The sequence below is a fragment of the Bos mutus genome, chromosome 6 (genome assembly GCF_027580195.1).
Source record: "Bos mutus isolate GX-2022 chromosome 6, NWIPB_WYAK_1.1, whole genome shotgun sequence".
NCBI classification, from domain to species: Eukaryota; Metazoa; Chordata; class Mammalia; order Artiodactyla; family Bovidae; genus Bos; species Bos mutus.
Genome location: NC_091622.1, coordinates 100,659,710 through 100,683,326, shown reverse-complemented (window position 1 = coordinate 100,683,326; position 23,617 = coordinate 100,659,710). Strand labels below are relative to the sequence as shown.

The following is a 23,617-nucleotide window of genomic DNA, read 5'->3' as shown; positions in this document are numbered from 1 at the left end:
AGACAGTTCCGCTATTTTCTGGTTCTTTGCGTTTTTTTGTCCTGTGTTCTTGGTTCAATCAGAATCCAGGAAGGCTTGCTATTTATTCTTTATTTATTTTTAATGTATTTTGTGAGCTTTCTAGAATGAGTCAGTTCACTTTGAGAAATATTAATAGTGGACATGATAAAAAAAATCATCCTTAATCTATTTTTGTGGTGTCTTGGATTTTGTGCAAAAAAATTACCAGGAATATAGTGACTCTAAGTGAATCATAGCATGTTGTCTTTTTTAACACAGATACACTGCATTTAATGGAAAATTCTATTCTGAATTTTTTTTCTTATTTGTAATATTAATACTCAGGAAAGAGTTCAGGGAATTCAGGGTAAAGTTGAGAACAAAACAAAGGGAGAAACTACACAAACAGAAACCACACACCCGTAAATGCTACATCTGTTAGCACCTTTGTGGTAGGGTTACCACGGCTGTCACGCATGCAGTACTTGCAAGTTTTTCATATTCTTAGTTCAGTCAGAGGTGGAGCTGGGAAATGTGGAAGAGTTAGAGACTTAGGAGAGGATTCTGACTTGTTTGAAGGACTCCGTGGGCCTTGTGATTTGAAACTAACACTGCGGATTTACCCTGCAGTTACTTAGTCATGGAGCTGATGGATGCTAACTTGTGTCAGGTGATTCAGATGGAGTTAGACCACGAGCGAATGTCTTACCTGCTCTACCAAATGTTGTGTGGCATCAAGCACCTTCACTCTGCTGGGATTATTCACAGGGTAAGAACACAGTCCAGAATTATAAAGTTGCTTGTGGAGAAGACAAAGGGCAGCTGTAGATTACGTTCTTCAGGTAGGGGAGCTTGGGTAAATATAATGTACTTCCTCATTTATTTTACTGTAGAATAAGCATATAGCTCACTAACGTGTCGGAGGAGACTTCAGCACGCTAGCTCATTTTGTTTAATGTTTTGTTTCAGCTCACTGAAAGTCAGCTTATGAGCCTTCTCAGAAACTCTGATTGGCAGAGGTCATAGGTGCAGCTGAAACAAGACAACTCATTCCCACTGTTTGTTTCTGGTTCCATAAAGACAGCCGCCCTGATCTGCTCTTCTGTCAGGCCTAGAAATGAAATATAAACTCAAAGGCTTATGTTGCTGTAAAGAGAAACCTAACAGATGACAATCAATGATTTTTTTTTTCCCCTAAAAACCTCTTCCCAACATGAGCCAAAAATTGTAAAAATGATGCAGTTATCTTCTGGGTTTAAAAAACTTTCTGAGGATATTAAAACAAAAAATCCCAAACCTAATTTTAAGCTTCCTTGGGGCAGTACTCTTTGGCTTTACCTAGGGCTCTACAGCCAGTGGGAAGGCCCATCAGTGCTATTGCAAGACTGCCGTGTTGATTGAGTAGATGGACGTCACATGTGCCATTTGATGTTCGTTTTTAATTTCTTCTCTTGTTCTTATTGTCAGGACTTAAAACCAAGTAACATTGTAGTCAAGTCTGATTGTACATTGAAAATCCTAGACTTTGGGCTGGCCAGAACAGCAGGCACAAGCTTCATGATGACTCCCTATGTGGTAACACGTTATTACCGGGCCCCCGAGGTCATTCTGGGAATGGGCTACAAGGAGAACGGTAAGGATGCCTCTTGAGTAGCAGCCACAGAAACTGTAAAGAAACTAAGTATGTCAAGAGCAGTGTTCCCTCTCATGTATATGAATTTTTAAAAATAGGGCTACCAGCCTTCATAGTCAGAGGTTTTCAAAAATTACTACTAAGAAGAATCAACATGAAGGATGCTTCTGAGAAGCATGCATAACTAGAAGAACATTGAAATGTTATAACTCAAAAGAATTATAAATAGAGTCTGATTAAACAGTCGTATGGATACTGATGAGCACACGTGCTGTAGATATTCAGAAACACTGATATTTAGAAGGCAGCTCAACTCACAGTGAATATAAACAGGAAGAAATCCATCTATTGCATTTTACCATTTGGCTTTATGTCATGTCTTAAACTGGTGTCTCTAGTCCTAGGAAAAGACAAACAAAAAGATACCACAAATCCTTGGAGCAAGAATCTTCACACATGCTTAATGCATAGTCATTTTAGAATAATCCAAATTGTTCAAGTTGGATACGTACTGTTCTGTAAGTAATAGTTAAGGTAGTAATTACCTGGTAAGCTTTTATAAATTCTGAAACCATACAGAGAGAATAATATTAAATTTTACACTGCTGCTTTCATAAAGAAAATGTAGTATTCATAAACACTTGCAAAGAAAAGGTAGAAAGAATCTTCAAAATACATTACAATTTGATTTTATTAAAATGAGGATTTATAAAAATTCTTATTAGAAAGCACTGCAGTATATAATTTTGAAGGATTAGCCCTAACAAGTAATGAGGTGTATTAAAAAAAATCCAATATATTCAGGAATTAAAACTGTTTTAAAGTAGAATTGTATATGTATACTTAATATACCTTTCATACTTGTTTTGAGACTTTATTAAGTTATTGGAAAGGTGTAAGTTCTATAGAAATAATTATCATTGTATTTTTATGTGTAGGTGCTACAGAGTACTTTTATGAAAATTTCCTGGCCACCAAAATTTTGAAAAATTTCTTGTGCTCCTTCCAGATTAGAGGAGAGCCAGTTCTTTTGTGCATTTGTTCAGAGGAAGCGAAAAAGTTCTCAGGAAGGTCAGGCTTAACTGTGGTGAACAGTGGCAGAGTTCTGTTTCCTTTTGACTTGGAGGAGGAAAAAAATCTAATCCTGTTCCAAGGCAATACTACGTCTAACTTATTTGGAAAAGCAGATGGTTGTATACATTCTTCATATTTAAAAAAAAATCAAAGTGGGAACCAATTAAAAAAATTCAAGAATCTACAAAAATCTGTAGGGGAGTCTGAATTTGCTATTAATGATTTTCAGATCTTTGCTGAACACAGATGGCATGTGACTGCATCCCTTGTCCTTCCCTTACTAGACAGGATTGCAAGTTTCTGCCTCAGATTTTTGGCTTCTCTGGACCCGTGGAGAAAGCATACCTACCACCCTTGTGCTGCCCTCACCCACGTGTGGGATGAGGGTTATCACGCACAAAACCTGCTTGCTCCCACATCAGGCATGCCAGCTCTCCTGTGCACCGAACCCTGCCTTCCTTCCTCAAGGAGCGTTTTAGCCTAATGTTTTTGCCCAATTCCCTTCATCCTTACTAAAAAGCGAGTTGGAAGAGGGTAAAGATTAGTAGAAGAAGGTGAAGTATGTTTCGTTAACAAGCATGGCAACTGAGAAACCGACATACGTGCTTAACAACTTTTTAACACCATTAATACTCTGTTTCCTTCATGACTCCTTTATACCTGTGCAAATTAATTATACATCTTTTTTCTTGAGATATATCAAAAAGGAACTCAAACTGATATTTATAAGAATAACTTCTGAAGGAAAAACTAAGTCCTGAATATCAGGACTTAATTAAATTTTCAGTGTTTTTTTATTCTTCTTAAATTATTTTATTATCTATAATTCAAAATAGCAGTGTTGTTTTTCATAAATAAGAGAGGCCAACATTTCTCAAGTGATTAAAATATATTTTGAATTAGTAAAAGAAGTCACTAATACTTCTGCCTTCAAACCATAGTTTCAGCCGTTTCCTAGTTTCTTGGATTTGGACCAAAAAAAGATGATCTCTAGTTGGCTTATTCCATGTAATTGGGTAGAATAGAAAATGGAAATAGCCACCCCTAAGAGTTGATTGAGATTAATTTCTCTCCCTCCAGAGAATGACGTTGAAAACCCTTTGGTGGCTTTGAGCTGTGTCACCTGACATGGAGATAAGTTTGGTTAAACTGGTGCTTGTCCATGTTACCACCCTAAGGCACTGAAGGAAAATCTAAGGCATCACAAAGTAATTTTTAAAACTTGAGTTCTACTAGACATTGTTTATGTCACATTCCAGTGCTGGTTTTAATTCACCTTTTTGGCCAACTTTTGGTGGGAGACAAAAATTTGTACCTTCTAATCAAACTGTTCTTTTTCCTCCTCCTTCAGAGATCAATTATCTTAGTTAACTTTACTTTCCTCCCTTTTCTTCACCTCCCTCTCTCCTGTTCTAGTGGATATATGGTCTGTGGGATGCATTATGGGAGAAATGGTTCGCCACAAAATCCTGTTTCCAGGAAGGGACTGTATCCTTGTACCTTTTGCTGCAGCTTTACCTGTTTTGTTCTCTCTCCCTTTAAACACATAATGATTTTACCAGGAGAGTAAAGATAGAAGCAAAAAGTTGGGTAAGTGGTGTAACTGCAATTAAAAAAAAAAAAAAAGTGATTATTTCTATAATCTGACCAGTACTGAAGATTACCTATCTCAATAGTTTAATTACATTTTTGATGTTTTTTTTCCTTAAATTATTTTATCTATAACTCAGAATAGCAGTGCTGTTTTTCATAAATAAGAGAGGCCAACATATCTCAAGTGATTAAAATATATTTCGAATTAGCAAAAGAAATCACTATTTGCAAGTATTACCCATCTTTTTTCTAAATCCATTTTATGCTTCTACAAATTTCAGCATGCTCATTTCTCTTCTTGCCAACATCTTAAGCTTCTGTCCACACCTTTATTGATTTGAATTACTCTCGACACTATATCCAGTCTTAAGGCACATCTTCCTTAAAACATGAACTTCCACATTTAAAAATCATAATTTTAGTCAACTTGCTGGAGGTCAGGTAGGTTCAAAATTGGCTTTCCTTATTTGACTTGGAGATGTGACTTAGACATAGATAGTTGCTTTTCCAATGAAATTTAGAATTAAAGAAATGGAATGTACAATGTGGGGGAGGTAGTCAATTAAAAAAAAGCTGTGTTGATTTGCCTTATACCACTGAATCTTTAGCTAGATTTCATCAGGAACTTTTTGGACAGATATCTCTGATTTGGAATTATTAAATGAGCTGGTGATATGAAATATGATAAGGAGCCCGAGTGTAGATGTAAAAGTCAGTGGGGAAGCTACGTAAAGATAGTATGTCTTGCTTAAGTTAAATTTTACTTAAACATGGGTAAATAATTTCCACATGAAATATGTTGAAATTAGTTCATTTTCCTATAATTAAAATTATAACTTAATGTCTTAGTCGTGACCATATTTAAAAATTAAACTAAACCATAGAAATCCTTATTGAACAATGGATTATATATACTCTGTGTTTTTGGATGAAATTGTTTCATTAATCTTTATATGAAATTATTATCATTTTGTAATTAGAGCTTACTACCAGTAATAAAGGGATCAGAACACTAAAGTAACTTCACTAGACCATGATGATCAGACACAAGTTTGGGGGCTGATGGAGCTTATTTATGGGGAGAAGACTCATATCAATATTTTAGCATAATGAAATGATTTCAGCATTTACTGGAAGTAATATCAAAGTTTAGTATATGCTAATTTATTCCTTGGGTACTTCCAAGATTCTTCACAGACAAAACAAAAACAAAAAAACAATCTAAATGAATAATTCACTTAGAATTATTCAGAGTGATTTCCGTTGAATTTCTCTGAGGCTGAAAAATGATGTTATAGCACTCTGTCATCATAAGCAAAGATATTCTTCTCTCTGAACAGAACTTTTTAATCTTCCTTTTAAAAAAATCTGTATTCTAAGTGAAAATAGTAAAACACCTTGAAAAATTGGGAGCTCTTAGGAAATTACCATTGACAACTGAAGTTTTAGCTATTTTACTGTGTTAAAATTGTCTTTTCACTTTGAGGAACATTGTGTGGGTTTCTTGACTATTGACATGACCCAGATGATATCACAAGGTAGTTTCTTGATGATTAAATTAAAATGTTGGCAAAATACATACGTACATACTTACTTTTCCATTCATTAGTTTGCTAGCTTTTGTAATATCCAAAGAAACATTTAGAAAGTATTTGTTTTTATTGTGTAAATAGTTTCTTAATTATATAAACATGCACTATTAAACACTCAATTTTCATTATGGTTTTATGATTAAAACCTGCATATAGGTTGACATAATAATAGTATTACTAATAATTCTTCAGTCTATGATGAATTTCAAGTTAGAGAACAATAAATATGCCAAGTCACTTATTTTCTATTTTCTTTACATAGTCCAATGATCATATAAGAGGCATCAAAGACTACATTTCATTAAGATCTTGTTTCTTTTAATAATAGCTTATAGTGCAGCAGTTTTATGATACTTTCTTGGAAGTTTGTCTGTTTTTTTTTTTTTTTTTTAAAGAACTAGCTAGTCACTGACTCCTTCCACAACCCAACCAGGGCATGGTATTTTCTTGATTACCAAAGTCTCATATAATATCAGTATAGTTTGTATATACTGTAATATCAGTTCTTTCTTTAAACCTGAATCTTTTTTTTAAATTAAACTTTTTATTTTGTGTTGGAGTATAGCTGATTAACAATGTTGTGATAGCTTCAGGTGGGACTGTTCTGAAAAAATGGGACTCAGCCATACATATACATGTGGCCAATCTTCACCAAACTCCCCTCCCATCCAGGCTGCCACATAACATTGAGCAGAGTTCCCTCTGTTATACAGAAGGACCTTGTTGGTTATCCATTTTAAATAGATATACTCTTTCTACCTTTTTATTTCTATTCTACTTCAAATGGTTGCACCTTTTTAAACAAGATCAGGTGATATTCCTTTATTTTGAGTTCTGCTAGAGTTCTCTGGATCTGGGGAATGATATAAATAGGCACACCATATTCATTTGAAACTTCTGGACCTCAGGCATATTATTTCTGATTAAAGCTGACAGTTGAGCTGCTAAAACACTGTTTCTTGCCTTTCCCTCTGAGGACATGAGAAATTTCAGTTAGAAAGAAAAGAATATATATATATATATATATAATCTTTCCAAGAAAACAGGTTATTATGGAACAGGGAATGATTTACCAAAATATTATATATTTGAAGAAATAAAGAAAACATCCTCAGATTAACTAAATATCACATCTTTTTAAGCTTGAAGAAATGAAAATTAGGGATAATCAAAGTAAGGTGAACAAAAATTGGAGGCTGTGGATTATTATATCCATCTAGTACAGATAGATACTTTTAATCCTTCCCTCTTTGAAATAACTTTGCTTATTTCCTAATAATCTTTTGCAACTAATACATTTTGTTATAGCCTGAGTCTTCTACCTAATATTATAGTAATAAAACATTATCTCAAACAATACATACTTTATAGTCAGGGTTTAAAAATAGTCATTCTTCACATCCATAAACAAATGGCCAATAATCACAAACATTTGAAAAAATAAGACTTAACTTCTTTTTCTTTGTATTTGCTTAAGAGAATATTTTTCACTGTGAATTTGTTAATATACTTCCCTTTATTACTCTAAGAAAATCTGAGTAAGCTGAAGATTCTGAGATTATCTGAACAGATGGAAGATCAGAATTAAGAGGAAAATTCTTCTCACAGGAAATTTAGAGGAGGCCAGAGTATACCAGAGTGGGGGTCTCAAACCTCCAAGATCTAAAGCCTGATGAGTTCGGGTGGAGTTAGTGTAATAATAATAGAAATAAAGTACATAATAAGTGTAATGTGCTTGAATCATCCTGAAACCATCCTCCTCCCCATCCCTGGTCCATGGAAAAATCGTCTCCCATGAAACCAGTCCCTGGTGCCAGTAAGGTTGGGGACCACTGTACTAGAGGGCAGGATAAGGCATAACTGGGATAAAAGGTCAGAAGGGTATATTGAGGGGGGCAGAAAGTAAGGGAGGACACAGCGAACCAGCTTTGGTGGTGGAACAGGAAAAAATAAATTGAGGTGATGGATCTTGATGCCTTGGAGAGAAGCATTTGGGTGACCACGCACATAGCTCCACCATGACTGCCATTTCTCCCAGGAGCCCCTGTCCCCCAGAAATAGATATCAGTTCAGTTCAGTTCAGTCACTCAGTCATGTCCAACTCTCTGCAACCCCATGAATCGCAGCACACCAGGCCTCCCTGTCCATCACCAACTCCTGGAGTTCACTCAAACTCATGTCCATCGAGTTGGTGATGCCATCCAGCCATCTCATCCTCTGTCGTCCCCTTCTCCTCCTGCCCCAATCCCTCCCAGCATCAGAGTCCTTTCCAATGAGTCAACTCTTTGCATGAGGTGGCCAAAGTATTGGAGTTTCAGCTTTAGCATCAGTCCTTCCAAAGAACACCCAGGACTTATCTCCTTTAGAATGGACTGGTTGGATCTCCTTGCAGCCCAAGGGACTCTCAAGAGTTTTCCCCAACACCACAGTTCAAAAGCATCAAATCTTTGGTGCTCAGCTTTCTTCACAGTCCAACTCTCACATCCATACATGACCACTGGAAAAACCATAGCCTTGACTAGATGGACCTTTGTTGGCAAAGTAATGTCTTTGCTTTTGAATATGCTATCTAGTTTGGTCACAACGTGAACTTCCATATGTTCAAGCTGGTTTTAGAAAAGGCAGAGGAACCAGAGATCAAATTGCCAACATCCGCTGGATCATCAAAAAAGCAAGAGAGTTTCAGAAAAACATCTATTTCTGCTTTATTGACTATGCCAAAGCCTTTGACTGTGTGGATCGCAATAAACTGTGGACAATTCTAAAGAGATGGGAATACCAGACCACCTGACCTGCCTCTTGAGAAACCTGTATGCAGGTCAGGAAGCAACAGTTAGAACTGGACATGGAATAACAGGCTGGTTCCAAATAGGAAAAGGAGCACGCCAAGGCTCCTTTGTCACCCTGCTTATTTAACTTATACACAGAGTACATCATGAGAAACGCTGGGCTGGAAGAGGCACAAGCTGGGAGAAATATCAATAACCTCATATATGCAGATGATACCACCCTTATGGCAGAAAGTGAAGAGGAACTAAAAAGCCTCTTGATGAAAGTGAAAGAGGAGAGAAATAGATATAGAAAGGTTTAAAAGCATATTGCTTTTCCTTATTCCTCTACAGTTCTGTAGACGGAGTACTGGAAGATCTTTAAAAATAAACTGAACTAATTGACAGAGTAAAACTACAAACAACAGATTCCTTAGTCATTACTGTGCTATTCCATTCCAACCGCCCTTAGCCTGATTGGCTCTTAGGACGAAATCCACGAATAGTGATAACCTATTATGGGACTCTCTCCCTTCAGCAGTCAGATGAGACTCCAGAGCATAAGGGTTCCAAGAACTGGCTCTGGTCCTCTTCATTTTAGTCATAAATTATCTCCTAGGAGTTTCAATGTATTTTATATAATACCTCCTTTGCCAGCCTTACAGAATTGCTGTGATGATATTATATATATATATATAATAATTCTCCAGGCAAGGCGTTGCCATGCCTCCTTGAGGGGATCATCCTGACCCAGGGATTGAACCTGTGTCCTTATATTTCCTGCATTGGTAGGTGCATTGTTTACCACTAGTGCCACCTGGGAAGCCCCTTACAAACATACAGATACCTGTAAATAACTTTAAATTATAAAGAACTCCATTTTTTATGGCATGGAATTAGTTTGGGGGTACCTTAGCCCAAATATAACCTTCAAATTGAATTAGATAAACTATTTTAAAAAATAGAAATAACCAAAAGACCGCCTTAAAAAAAATTCTCAAGTGATGAGAAACCAAAATTATCTGTGAATTAGACAGTAAAAGGAAAGAAAATGAGTAGTTCGTCACTTACTGAAGCACTTCTGCAAGTTGATGTGTAAAATGAAATGAGGATAATTACCCCAATCTTCAGGGAACTTGTATTTAATTTGGTGATAATGTGAAACATTCAGAGCCAAGCATTTACTATGTGTTCATCAAAACATGAAAAGTTTAAAGAAAAAAATTATTTTTTCAACATTAGGATTTCTTCAGATTCCTTATTTATACACACTGCAGAATTATAGAGATTTTAAAGATGACAATTTAAAATATTTTGGTGCAATAAAAAATGACAAGACTTTTTATGGCAGAGTATTTTGAAAATTATTACAGTTTTATTTATAATTTAACATAAAGCTAAAGATTTTCTTCTTTATAGTAAGTTTCAATGGATTTTATTCTGTTTCATTAAAAAAGAAAATCAATGGTATAACATCTATAAAATAAACATTAAAAATTAATATGATGCCATAGAAGTTACAAAGAAAGAAAAACAAGTTGAATAGCTAGATCCAAGGAGAAAAATCCTCTGTTTCCTGGAACTAGAATATTTAGCATTGTGTTCCATGAATGTTTTTTATTTTTCTTAGTTAGATCCACAGATGCAAAATAGGCACATTCACAGTTTATTTATGCATATCAGTAGCTTTTCATAATTCTATCTTTGCACTAAAGTTTAAAACAATGTGTTTTTGTAAAATATCTAATTAAATTTTGAACTCTTAAAGCAAACATTTTAAAGAAATGGTGTTCTGATTTTAGAAAACCATATTAAATCTTATTCTATTGTACTTTGAAGTGCTTGTTGAAAGATTTATCAAAACCCATTGTCTGAATCCTATGCTAAATGAAGATATAATTAGGTTAAAGAGAAAAGCAGTGTGGTCTCATAATTGCGTTACCAGAACCGCATAATCTCCTAGACAGGAAACATGTGTTAGGTTGCTGGATAGAAGCTCTCATAGTCCAAAAAATATTCCATCATAAATCACAGATCAAGCCACTGGGGTGTGGAAGTAGCAATAAAGTGCTTTCTATGTTTAGATTTAAACTGACACAACCTTGTTGTTAAGTCATGTCTTACTCTTTGCAACCCCATGGACTGTAGCCCACCAGGCTCCTCTGTCTATGGGATTTCCCAAGCAAAAATACTGGAGTGGGTTGCCATTTTCTTCACTAGAGGCTTCCCTGGTAGATCAGTGGTAAAGAATTGCCTGCAAATGCAGGAGATGCAGGTTTGATCCCTGGGTCAGGAAGATCCCCTTAAGAAAGAAGGAAATAGAAACCCACTCCAGTATTCTTGCCTGGGAAATCCCATGGACAGAGGAGCCTGACGGGCTACAGCCCATGGGGTTGCAAAAGAATCAGACATAACTAAACAACAACAACAACAACAATTTAAACTGTCACGACCTTTATTATTTTATTTCTATCTCTTGACTAGAGTAGAAAAATTATAATTTAGCATAATCTAATGCCTGACAAATGATACACTTGAGATTTTCTCCCTTAGAAAACTGATAACCATATTTTAGTAACATCAAAACTTACTAAGCATTCCTTTTAAGGAAAGTAAATCAGTTTCTGTGTGCCACAATTGCAAATGAATCTGCTTTCTCTGGAAATACTGATGATGAGAGGAATGTTATGATCAGAATCATGGAAGGAACTAGAATTCTGCCTGGGTGGCATTAGTGTACAAAAGTCTTATGGAGACTCACATACCGTATCAGACTGTCTCAGAGAGCAACAAAATCCAGTTTCCAACTGTGATTGAATTTGACAATTTCTTCTAAGGTCTATGCACAGTCAGTATTCATTGGAATATCTTGAAATTTTCATAAAATAATCCAGTCTCATCTTGATAAGCATATAGATGAATTAGTTGAGGGAAAGCTATCACCCCGCATCCCCAAAGGATTTAAAAAGATCTAGAACCAAATTCTTTTATTACCTCTTTCTTGTTTTAGTTGTGATAACTAATTAATAAAATCCCTCGCTGTGGCTGTTGCAATGACGTTCTCTTGACATTTCATCCTGCCTTGAATAATAAAAATCTATATAAACTCATATGCATCTACTCCCCTTTTTGTAATTTATAATGGTGGTGGTGGTTTAGTCATTAAGTCACATCCAATTCTTGCGACCCCATGTACTCTAACCCACCAGGCTCCTCTGTCCAGGGGTTTTCCCAGACAAGAATACTAGAGTCGTTTGCCGTTTCCTCCTCCAGGGGATCTTTCTGACCCAGGGATTGATCCCTAAACCTGGGTCTGCTGCCTTGCAGGTGGTCTCCTGCATTGCAGGCAGATTCTTTACCAATTTAGCTTCCAGGCCAGGCATAAGGCTTAGCATTTCTGTGGCATAAGCATGGAGAGTCTATAGGAATAGTGAATTGCGAGGAAAGTTAAATGGAAACTGGAATTTGGAGAGGTTTCCAGGGTATTATAACTCAGCAAAGGTACATTAAATAAAGCAAATGGTACATTAAATAAAGCAAATGGAATTCAGTATTTTCATCAGTAGTTCAGATCTTGAGTTTGTATCTCTCTACATTATTTTCACACAAAGGCTTTGTGATCTATTAAGTCTACAATTGTAGCTTCTATCATGAAGATATATTTCCAAAAATGTTCTGCTTTTACTTTAGAATATCTGTATCCCACAGAGCCACATAAGTGAGAACTGGGAGACACAGCAGTTATTAAACCAAGAACTATCTAGAGCCAAGTGAGACTGAAGTAACCCCGGGACTAAGACCTCTTTAGGGCATCTGTTGTTACTGTTGTTGCTGTTTAACAGCATTAGGTGAGGGAGAAGAAAACGCAAGGGATTCTAGTCTGAAAGAGGAAAATTTGTCAGTTTTGCAAGAGTGGTCAGGGGTCACAGATTCTATTTTAAGATTATTATTTGTATTAGAGAACAAGATAATTCCGATTTAGATAATGGAGAGAAATTCCATGGAGTCAACTGTGATTTAATACGTGGAGTGCCTTTCAAAGTGGTTTCAACAGTGAAAAGGATTGCCCACTGAGTGGTAAGCTTCCCTCATTGGAAAAATTTCTTAATTATAGACATTAATATAAGATATAGTATAATAGTATATAAATATTAAATGAATATGCCTTCTCTATGTATATTTAATTCTAATATATATATATAATACATAATACATAACAAACATTTATTGATAACTTATTATATGCCAGGCAATGTGGAAGGATCTTTACCAGGCATAATCCTTTTAAGTCAAAAAATTTTTACATGATAAATGCCATCCATGTTTTAGAGGATGAAAAGAGAGAGTCAGTAACTTGGCCAAGTTGATACACATTTAGAAGGCTGGGCTTCCCTGGTGGCTCAGACAGGCACAACACAGAAGATCTGAATTTGATTCCTGGGTCAGGAAGATCCGCTGGAGGAGGAAATGGCAACCCACTCTGGTATTCTTGCCTGGAGAATTCCATGGACAGAGGAGCCTGGCAGGCTACAGTCCATGGGGCTCACGAAAAGTTGTACATGACCAAGTGACTAACACATACATGTACAGTTAGAAAGCAATGGGATTGGTTCTGGAGCAGAAAAAAAAATGAATATCTGCCAGAGATAACATAAAAGAGATATTTTTTCATTAAATAAATATAGAAATAGATGTTTTTTAACTAGCGGATAGGTTTGGGGCAGAAATAACCTTTTCCCAAATGTTTAAATTGATGCAGGCAAGAGAAAGCCTTGCTTATTGAGCCTTTAGCTCTCTTTTTTAAAAAAAATCTCTCTCTCCCACAATATCTCTAAAAAATAGATACATGGTAAATAACAACTTAGACTGGTCACTTTGATGATAAGAATATTTGCAATTCAAAAGCAAATTTTGTTTTAGAGAATTTTTTTGCCCTTTAATCAAAGTGCTCACAATACCAACCTCTCGTGAGACAGATATTATCTTGAATTCCAAATGTATTAATAATAAAGGGATGCACAACTGTTTGCTCTATCTTTTCCTGATCTTTTTGCATGTCACTTGCTTTCCTAAAATGGAAGCAAGACAAATTTGCTTTTCTGGGTATGCTTGTCACCTTCATAGCTATAACCGTTTCTTTGCAGTGATAACTCTGTTTAGGTATTTGGTCAAACTTTGCATTTAACCTGAGTGAGACCTTCACCTGGGAAAGAATCTCGAGGAATTCTGTAAGGTCACTGCCAAATTACAATGTAGAACCGGAAGAATAAGTGGAGCAAAATTCTAGTGTGCTATCTTAATGTCTGTCCCTATTTGTTCCCCCTCAACTTCCCTTATTCTTCTAGGTTAATTTTCCTCATAAGAATGACCTATCTTTCTTTCTGAGTTTTCAGTAGGAACACGTGAGTAACCAAGGACAGTTAGAAAGCAATTGTTCTTACGAGAATAAGACAAAGCTTCTGTTTAAAAACGTACTTCTTTGGTGAGAGTCAATGAAACTGAACCAGCCTATTCCCAAACACTCATTCTTGAACGGCATTTCACTTCCGGAAATTTATTCATATTTATAAATAAGAGTAAGTGTGTTTTATAAAAGAAACCCTTTCTTATGAGGTTGCAGGCGGCTCAGTCTTTATTTCTTTCTCCAAGTGTGGTATACAAAAGAATGAAAGAGAAACCAATTTGCATGTTTCCCACATTAACACAATCTAGAATAATTTACAATACAAATCAGTAGGATTCTAGGAGATGAATGCAAATCAGACCTTTTAAATCAGAACCTAAATGAATCATTGCATTATAATTGCAAAGTAATATTATCATACATTAGGTGGCATTGAATGGCATGGTTAGTTCAGTTGCATAGCAGAAAGGGCCCTGACATTCTTGTGTTCTTCCCACCCCCCTGTTTTAAAGCACTGTTAAGTGTTTTAAAGCACTGTTAACCCAGTCAGCAAAAGGTCAGACCATTGCTCCAAGGCCTGGGTAGTGAAGCGTTTTTGTTTATTTGCTGTTCTATTCCTGTCTTCTTGTTTATCTTCATTTCATTTTTGTTTTCAGTTGACATGTGGTCAGTAGGGTGCATCATGGGCGAAATGATAAAAGGTGCAGTGCTGTTTCCTGGCACTGATCGTATCCTTCTTAGAAGCCAGTGGTCTCTATGGGTAATATGTTCAATCGATTCCATTAGGTCTCCAGTATAATACTGTTGGTGGTATATCCTCACTGCCCTTAGAGGGGTTCTGTGAAACTCCAATGTCACGTATTTACCAGCTGGCATCATGGGAGAGTAACCTTGTCTCCTAGCAAGCTTGTATGTAGATAATATTGTAACACATATGAAACGTTCAATTGCTATCAAAAGATCTGCCTTAATTCAGTCTTATGAAACTAGTAACAATGATATACTCTATTATGTTTTACTGTTTTTTGTTGTGAGAGTGTTAGTCACTCAGTTGTGTCAGTTGTTATATCCATAGCTAGATAATAAATGACAAAATCTTTTAGTTTAAGACTAAAGATTTATGCTTTTGTACCATAACAAATACTCATTTGGCATGGAAATCTTTTATCAGTTAAATTTATGTTCATTCATAAATGCAATCAGTTTATTATTAACACATATTCAGAGAACATTCATATGAATTTCCTTTTAAAAATGATCTTCTAAAATAATTTTTCTCATTTCCTTAATGTCTAGGAATAATAGCTCCATTACTGCTTTTATTCTCTCCACATTATTAACAAGTACAATGATTAAAACCTCATTAATTAATAATGATTATATAAAATATCCAAATAAAACAAATGTGTATCACTTGGTTAAGTAAAAGTGATCCCTTAAGCAGCTAATAATTAGCAAGTAAAGGTTCTATGGGCTTTGCAGTATTAAAAAGATATGGAGAGTGTGATTTAGTGTATGGGTTTATAATAACTTATTTTATTTAGTCAGTTAAGTATCCTACTCACAGTCACTTACAAACTATTACGTCATTATCATACTAAAGATAAGATGAGCATTACTTAAATGATCACTGTTTGAAAACAAAATTGAGCCTATAATAATGGGGTTTTAATGTATAAAATAAATCTAATTAATAATATTGTAGCCTAACTGTGCAGTTAGCCATTTACTTTGAAGATTAATATGTAACAAATATTAAGTGCATGCATATATTCTCTGTATTGGACAAATTTACAAACTGACTGAATTAGACACTCAGTTTTTGTGGATAAGAAGCTTAACATGAAATGTTTTATTTAGTTAAAAATAAAACTGCACTACTTTTAACTCTATTCTTACTAAAAATATTTTTTTAGTTTTATATGACACACATTTATTTCTAAAAAATTTATGCCTGTTTTGCAGTATTGTCTTCTGCATATACGTTTTACTAAATAGTATCTATAAATTTACAACATTCATGTTTATGTTAATACTCTTTAAAAGTATGTTAGCATGATAAAAAATGAATTCTTTCAGATTGGAAAAAAAAACAAGATTTCTCTGAAATCTTGTGGATTATAAACTTGAATTTGGACTTTGAACATGAATATGAAACAGTTAAGTTTTGCCTAATTTTTAGACATTTGATAAAAAACAGACTCAATCTATTAACTTTGTACTCTTTGATATTTTAGAAGTTCATTTTGCTTGAATAATTGATGATTGAAATGAATTATTTGCCACCTATAAATTAAAATGATTATTTTTCATTACTTTTCTTATAATTTTTATTAAAGAAAATCAAATCAGATTTCCACAACTGAGTTATTAAAACAGATTAACATTTCTTAGAATCCATTTTTTTTAAGTTGCTTGGTTATCATTTCTTAACTTGATACCAAAATCCCTTATAAGTAAACCTTTGGGTTGCTGCTAATGTTAAGAAGTCTCAGATTGTTCTTTCAATACTTGAGCTTGGTATTTTTATTTTTGGTTATTTATGGAGCTCTTGTATAGGGATATATTTGTAAATTTTGGGAAGGGTAAATGGTAATTATTAACTAAAGTGTCTCCTCTGAATGTCAGATGCAGTCTTTTCATAATTTCAAACATGTTGGTAATTTCAAATCAGAATTTTTCAGGCAAACATATTATGAAGACTCATTATTATAATGTTAAACTTTTAAAATACAAAACAGAGTACTTATTTTTTGAAATGCCCTGTTATTAAACATGACATCTGAAAGTGGCAATAAAATTATATTTAATCTACTAGATATATAGTGTGTGTAGTATACATCTATACAATATTCTGTAGGCAGTCATATTATTTTTAATATATCATTTATATGAAGACATTCTCAAAATAAATGATTGATAAAAGTCAGTGCAATATGAGCTATACATGTGTTCTTAATACATAAAATAACAACAAAACTTAAAAATACGGTCTTATACCTTTTATTTTTTATACCTAAACGAATTCACATTATTTTTAGCCTTGAGAAATTTAGATAACCAAAAACAGTTCTTAAAATTTAATGCATTTTTATGCCACTTTATTAGTAGCTGTATTTTTGTGTTGTGTGCTTAGTCACATAGTCATGCCTGATTTTTTGTGACCCCAAGAACTGTAGTCCACCAGGCTCCGCTGTCCATGGGATTCTCCAGGGAAGAATACAGCAGTGGGTTGCCATATCCTTCTCCAGGGGATCTTCTCAGCCCAGGGATTGAACCCAGGTTTCCTGCATTGGAGGTGGATTTTTTAGTCTGAGCCACCAGGGAAACCCTTTATTAGTAGCTGTATTTTGATATATTTTAATTAAATTTTTATTCAAATCAAATGTGTTTAACTTTCTACAGAAAAGTCAGAATTCAACTACTGAGATACTTTTCTATTGGGAGGTCTCCTAATGAATTTCACCCTGGCAGACACTTTTACTTTAAAATTACAAAATAAATTATGCAAGTGAATTAGAAGAATATTAAATTTATAGCTTTTGAAAAGATCAATAAAATGAACATGCATATATTACCACTCAGGTTAAAAAAGTAGAACATTATCAATACCTATGAACTTTTTGTGTGTGTTCCTGCTCGGTTATATCCTCTCTCTTCCCCAGAGGTCATCGCATTCCTAAAGGCATGTTTTTACAATCTCTTGGACTTTCCTTATATTTTTAGCACATACATATTTATCCCTAAACAACATATCATTTTAGTTCAGTTCAGTCGCTCAGTTGTGTCCAATTCTTTGCGACCCCATGAATCGCAGCACGCCAGGCCTCCTTGTCCATCACCAACTCCCGAATTTTACCCAAACTCGTGTCCATCGAGTCGGTGATGCCATCCAGCCATCTCATCCTCTGTCGTCCCCTTCTCCTCCTGCCTCCAATCCCTCCCTGCATCAGGGTCTTTTCCAGTGAGTCAACTCTTCCCATGAGGTGGCCAAAGTATTGGAGTTTCAGCTCCAGCATCAGTCCTTCCAATGAACACCCAGGGCTGATCTCCTTTAGGATGGACTGGTTGGATCTCCTTGCAGTCCAAGGAACTCTCAAGAGTCTTCTCCAACACCATAGTTCAAAAGCATCAATTCTTCGGCACTCAGCTTTCTTCACAGTCCAACTCTCACATCCATACATGACCACTGGAAAAACCATAGCCTTGACTAGACAGACCTTTGTTGGCAAAGTAATGTCTCTGCTTTTTAATATGCTACCTAAGTTGGTCATAACTTTCCTTCCATTTAGTTTTATCCATTTTACATATTGTGCTATTATTACTTTGTGACTTGCTTTTTTTTGGAAAGCAAGCTTTTTTTGAAGTTAGCATTATATTTTTAAGATTTATTCACGTTGGTACATAGGAAATAGTTCATTCATTTTCATTGCGGTATAGCATTCCAGTATATGAATGTTCTATTAATACAATAAATCTGTTCTTCTACAAATAGACTTTGGAATACATTGAGTTTTTGCTTTTTCTTTTATAAACAATGAATACATGTTTCTAGGAGCACATGGACAAGATTCTTTATGATAAATGCCTAGGATCATTGTTGTTGTGTAGTTGCTGAGTCATGCACCATGCTACTCTGTAGGATTTCCCAGGCAACAATAAGAGTAGGTTGCCATTTCCTTCTCCAGGCGATCTTTTCCACCCAGGAATTGAACCTCAATCTCCTATTTGGCAGGTGGATTCTTTACCACTGAACCATCTGGGAAGTCACACCAGAACTCATAGGTGTGCACATTTTAAGCTTGACTATGTGTTGATAACATCAGATTGATTTTCAGAGTAACAGTATATGTATAAAAGTAACTGTCTACTCCACATCCAAACCAACTCTTGATATTACCAGATTTGTCTTTAAATTTGTTAGTAATCTCTTGGATGTAAAATCCTATTCATTGGAGCTTTTATTTATATTTTCTTTACAAGCATTTTTTCCTATTTACTGGCCATTAGTATTTCCTCCTGGTAATATATCTTTTGTTTTTTAGAACAAATTTTTAAATTGTATTTTTAAAAACTAATTTGTAGGAGTTCTTTATTTATTGTGGTACCTAACCTTTGTCCATTTTACGTGTTGAAAATATCCTTTCCCTTATTTAGAATATTTTGCCATTTTATTTTATATTGATTTTGGAATTCGCTTTTTTTATAGTTCATTTATTTATATGTCTTTCTTAAGAATCCTTTGATGCCTTTATATTCTCTTTTAGTTTTGGTGTGAATATTTTAATCTTTTATATTTAAGCTTCTAGTTCACTTGGAAATGATTTTTGTGTATGATGTGAAAGAGGAATTTCATTTCCAGTTACTGACTGAGGAAGAATGGCTAATTCTTTCTTCATTGTTCTATAATGCTGTCTTTGTCATAAGTTTTCACATTTAGGGGGAAAGGGTGTTAAATTCTTGGCTTTGTATTCGGTTTCATAATGAGGTGTTTTTTTTTTTTTTTGTCTATCTCTATACCACAACTACCCTTTCTTAATGAATGCAAGTGTATACTATACACATATCAGATAAGATAAATATCTTCTTTCTTTGTCTTCTTCAGAAGTACCTTAGCTATTAATGAGCCATTGCTTTTCCTCAAATATTTTAAAATTGGCTTGCTAACTTCTATAAAATGATCCCTATTTGCATTGATTTTGGAATTGTATTGAATCTATAGTTCAGTTTGTGGAGAATTTCTGTTTTAATTCAGATAATTTTTATCTCTCTCCTGAACACACAAGGATCTTACCACATACTAATAATTTAGATCATTACTGTACCAATTTAAATATGCTATCTATGCTCAGTATTTTAGTTTTTTTCTTTGAACCTCATAAATTGACATTATCATTTGGTTATGTAAAGATAGAGTTTGTTTAGATTTACCCTTATGATTATAATTTTCTTGGCTTATCAGTATTTCTTGCAATTTGACCCTTTGGGATTATTTTCTTTCCTTCTGAAGTATATCCTTTAGAAGTTCTTTAGAAGTCTTTTACAATAAAGCTGTATTCTGATTTGTGTTCCCTACTGGAAAGATAGTTTTGTTGGATATAGAATTTTAGATTGACAGTTATTTCTTCCTGCATTTTAGAAGTGTCTTTCCACTGGCTTTTTCTTTTTAATATTACTGTTGAATAATTAGCCATCAGTGTGATAGTCATCTTTGGACATACTCTGTCTGTTTTCCCTCCTTTCATTTAGGAATTTTTTTCTTGATCTTTGGTTAGTTGCTGTTTCTCTCCCATGTGACTAGGTCTGGATTTCTTTTTATTTACCTCTCAGGATTCCCTTTGTTACCTAAATTTCAACCTTTCTCCAATTCCTGGAATTTCTCAATTTTTGTTTCTTCGAATACTTTCTCTCCTTATTCTTCAAGTTATCTCCTTGAAAAACTCTAATTGAACATAAAATAGACATTTATTTATTCAACAAATATTTTGAGCACTTGCTATGTGCTTATACCTAGGAATATACATGTAAAGAAAATTGATAAAAATCCTTGTCATCATGAAATTTAAAATAAAAGGCATGGTATATTAGAAAGTGTTAACAACTAAAGGAAAAGAGGGATCAAAGTGCGAGTGCGAGGATGGAGGAGGCAAGGATTTTCTCCTTTCTTTTTGAATTGAAACATAAAAAGTTTTGTCAAGTATGCCTCATATAGCATGTTTTCTTTACCTCATATAAACTTCATTGTCCCTTCTAAATCTTTTCTTGCATAGTGTTATACCCAGAAATGAGTGTAATCTTTAAGAGAGGTTTTCACAGAACAGAGTAGAGAGTTACCAAAACTGTTAAATAGAATTTTGTATTTCTTTTAGTGTTGGGAGCTGTTTGTATCCGCTACTTTGCTTAAAGTCATTTTACTTACCAATTTTAAAACACCTCAACATTTTTCAGCTACAAAATACAGATGTCAATTTAAATGATGTCCAAGACATCTTCCAGTTTCAAAATGTAGGTAGAGTCAGATCTAGTCTTTATGAGGCCGGAATATAATGCAGTTGGAGGAAGTTGTTATGTAAAGAAAAAATTAATATTACAAATGCAAAACTAGGCATAGAATTTTGCAAGGGACCTGTACAAATGAGTGGCCCTAAAGATTAACCCTCAATAGTTTAATTAAAATTCTACATTGTGATACATATTAACATATATTGAATTTGCTTATATGTGAAATGTCTCTTCAATATTTTTTGCTTTGTAAATAAATATAGATTACAATGATAAATAGATTTATTAGATGAAATAGATTATGCTGAGGTGCATATATATCATGCTTCAAATATTAGCCTCTGGATATTTCATGTTCCACAGTATTCCATGAGCAATCAGCTGCCAGTGAACAAATAGCCTTTTAATCAAACTGTCAGCTTTGACTTTTTCAAAGTGTTATTAGCTTATAATATTTCCCCTTCCTGTGCTCATTTATAATGAAAACAGATGTTAGTTATAATTTTTCATTGTCACATTCATATTTCTAGAATTTCAGGGGGACTATCAAGATGAAAATAACACTTTTCAAATGAAAAAAAATAAAAATGTTTTTAAAGTAACAAAAAACTCAAGACAAAACCATGAAAATCTGAATCCAGACCTTTGTCATATGAATATAGATATATTTCTAGCCTGAATTTTACAATGTCCTCAGAAGTGAGAGTTCTTTGAGAACAAATTTTATCATACAGAATTATGGAGTAGTTACTTAAAAATAGTAAAATAGTTTGAACTTATATTGAATAGCTTTTATGCTTCCCATGAGTAGTACTTCCCATGAGTAGTAACATGATATCAACCTGTATTTTTATGATAGCAACATGTAATTTCAATCCTATAGGTATTCATGAGTAGAACCCCTTTTTCTCTGCATGGAACTTATGTGTGACACTTGTCATAATTTCTCATGGTATTTTTGGGAAAGTGACATGGGGAAAGGGAACAAATATTAGGATTTTTCTTTCCTTGTCATGTTTCCATGTGAACAACCCCTAAGTTTTCCATAGCAAAAGATGTGGAATAATATTTTGGTGAAATTGACCCTAAACTAATCCGTGTCATAAAACTGAAACAGGTTAGTACTTTATTCTTAGATCTGGACTTATTTTTTTCACAAGATATTGTCAGTATTTCTCAAATATACCAGGGGCCACCTGGATTGCAATTACTGTGATGTTTCTTAATGATATCATCTCAAGCATATGCATTCAGAATCTTGTAGATCAATGGGGAGAGTGGAGTGATCTATATTTTTATAAGTTCCCCAAGTTATGAATATTCAGTTTGGGAACTGCAGTTTTTTATCATGATGCCTAACACGTGGCATGCATACCTCCACCTCCTATTGCACATTCGTTGCAGGGCTAACATGAAGCCTCCCAATAATACACAACACAGTGCCGACCAGGCAGCTGCTTGTCTTGCAAGATAAAGTAGTCACTCCTGGAACTTTTCTAAAGACAGTACTCTTAAACAATATTATCTTTAAAAGCATAGGTAAGAATTTGGGGACAAACACTGATATTCTTTAGGTTGTGAAGAGATGTCAACATTTTTGCACAGAATACTGAATATAAGGCTAAGAGCAGAATAAAAAGCAAATCTGAATTCACAAAGGTGTCAACTCTGGAAACCATATTCATCATAAGAAAAAGTAATCAATGGAAAAACAAAATGGAGATAAAATAATTCAAAGGGCATAGAAGAATGAAGCCACTAAACAACTCTTTATGATCCCACTTGAAAGAAAAAGTGGAGTCACTAAGTCACATCTGACTTTTTGCAACCCCATGGACTGTAGCCTACCAGCCTCCTCTGTCCATGGGATTTTCCAGGCAAGGGTACTGGAGTGGGTTGCTGTTTCCTTCTCCAGGGATCTTCCCAACCCAGGGATCAAACCCAGATCTCCCGCATTTGCAGGCAGATGCTTTACCATATGAGCCACCAAGGAAGCCGCTTGCTCCCACTTGGTAGCCTCTGAAAGCTTAAATGTACATGGTATAAATTATGACCCCAAATTTTCAGAAAATAGTAAGACATAATTCATACATTGGGCTCAAGGCAATTTGTTATATATTTTAGAAAGTTTCTCAACCAAGGAAGTTAATGTAAAAGGAGGACATTAAATGTAAGTTCTTGGCTAACTGACAAAAATTAGCTGGAATGATTTCCAATCTTAGGATTTCAAATAATCACTTTTACAATCCATACTTTGTTTCTTTCATCTATTACAATACTACTTATTGAAGACATTAGTAGTAAATAGTTGAACATTATCTTATCATACTCTATTTAAAAAACCAAACTTTTTATGACTATCTTTATGTAGTGAATTTAGAACTAGATGAGAATATTGTCAAATAATTCCTACTAGATGACAGTTTAAAATTTTTATTAAATACATTTGATAATTATGTTGTATGATGATTTCTGAACTAGTAGATCAAAAATATATATAGTTTGCTTTTTTGATGACTGCACATGCTGGGATCTGTAGGTATTCATATCC

The 23,617-nt window shown here is 34.4% G+C and overlaps 1 protein-coding gene across 1 annotated transcript in view; it reads left to right on the top strand.

Moving 5' to 3' along the window:
* Positions 1 to 23,617, top strand: part of MAPK10 (mitogen-activated protein kinase 10) — a 551,463-nt gene that overhangs the window by 519,143 nt on the left and 8,703 nt on the right. Inside the window, exons 8-10 of the mRNA XM_070371900.1 lie at positions 631 to 769; positions 1,468 to 1,633; positions 14,721 to 14,792. Coding sequence (XP_070228001.1) covers positions 631 to 769; positions 1,468 to 1,633; positions 14,721 to 14,792 — 377 coding nt within the window. The remainder of the gene's footprint in view (positions 1 to 630; positions 770 to 1,467; positions 1,634 to 14,720; positions 14,793 to 23,617) is intronic.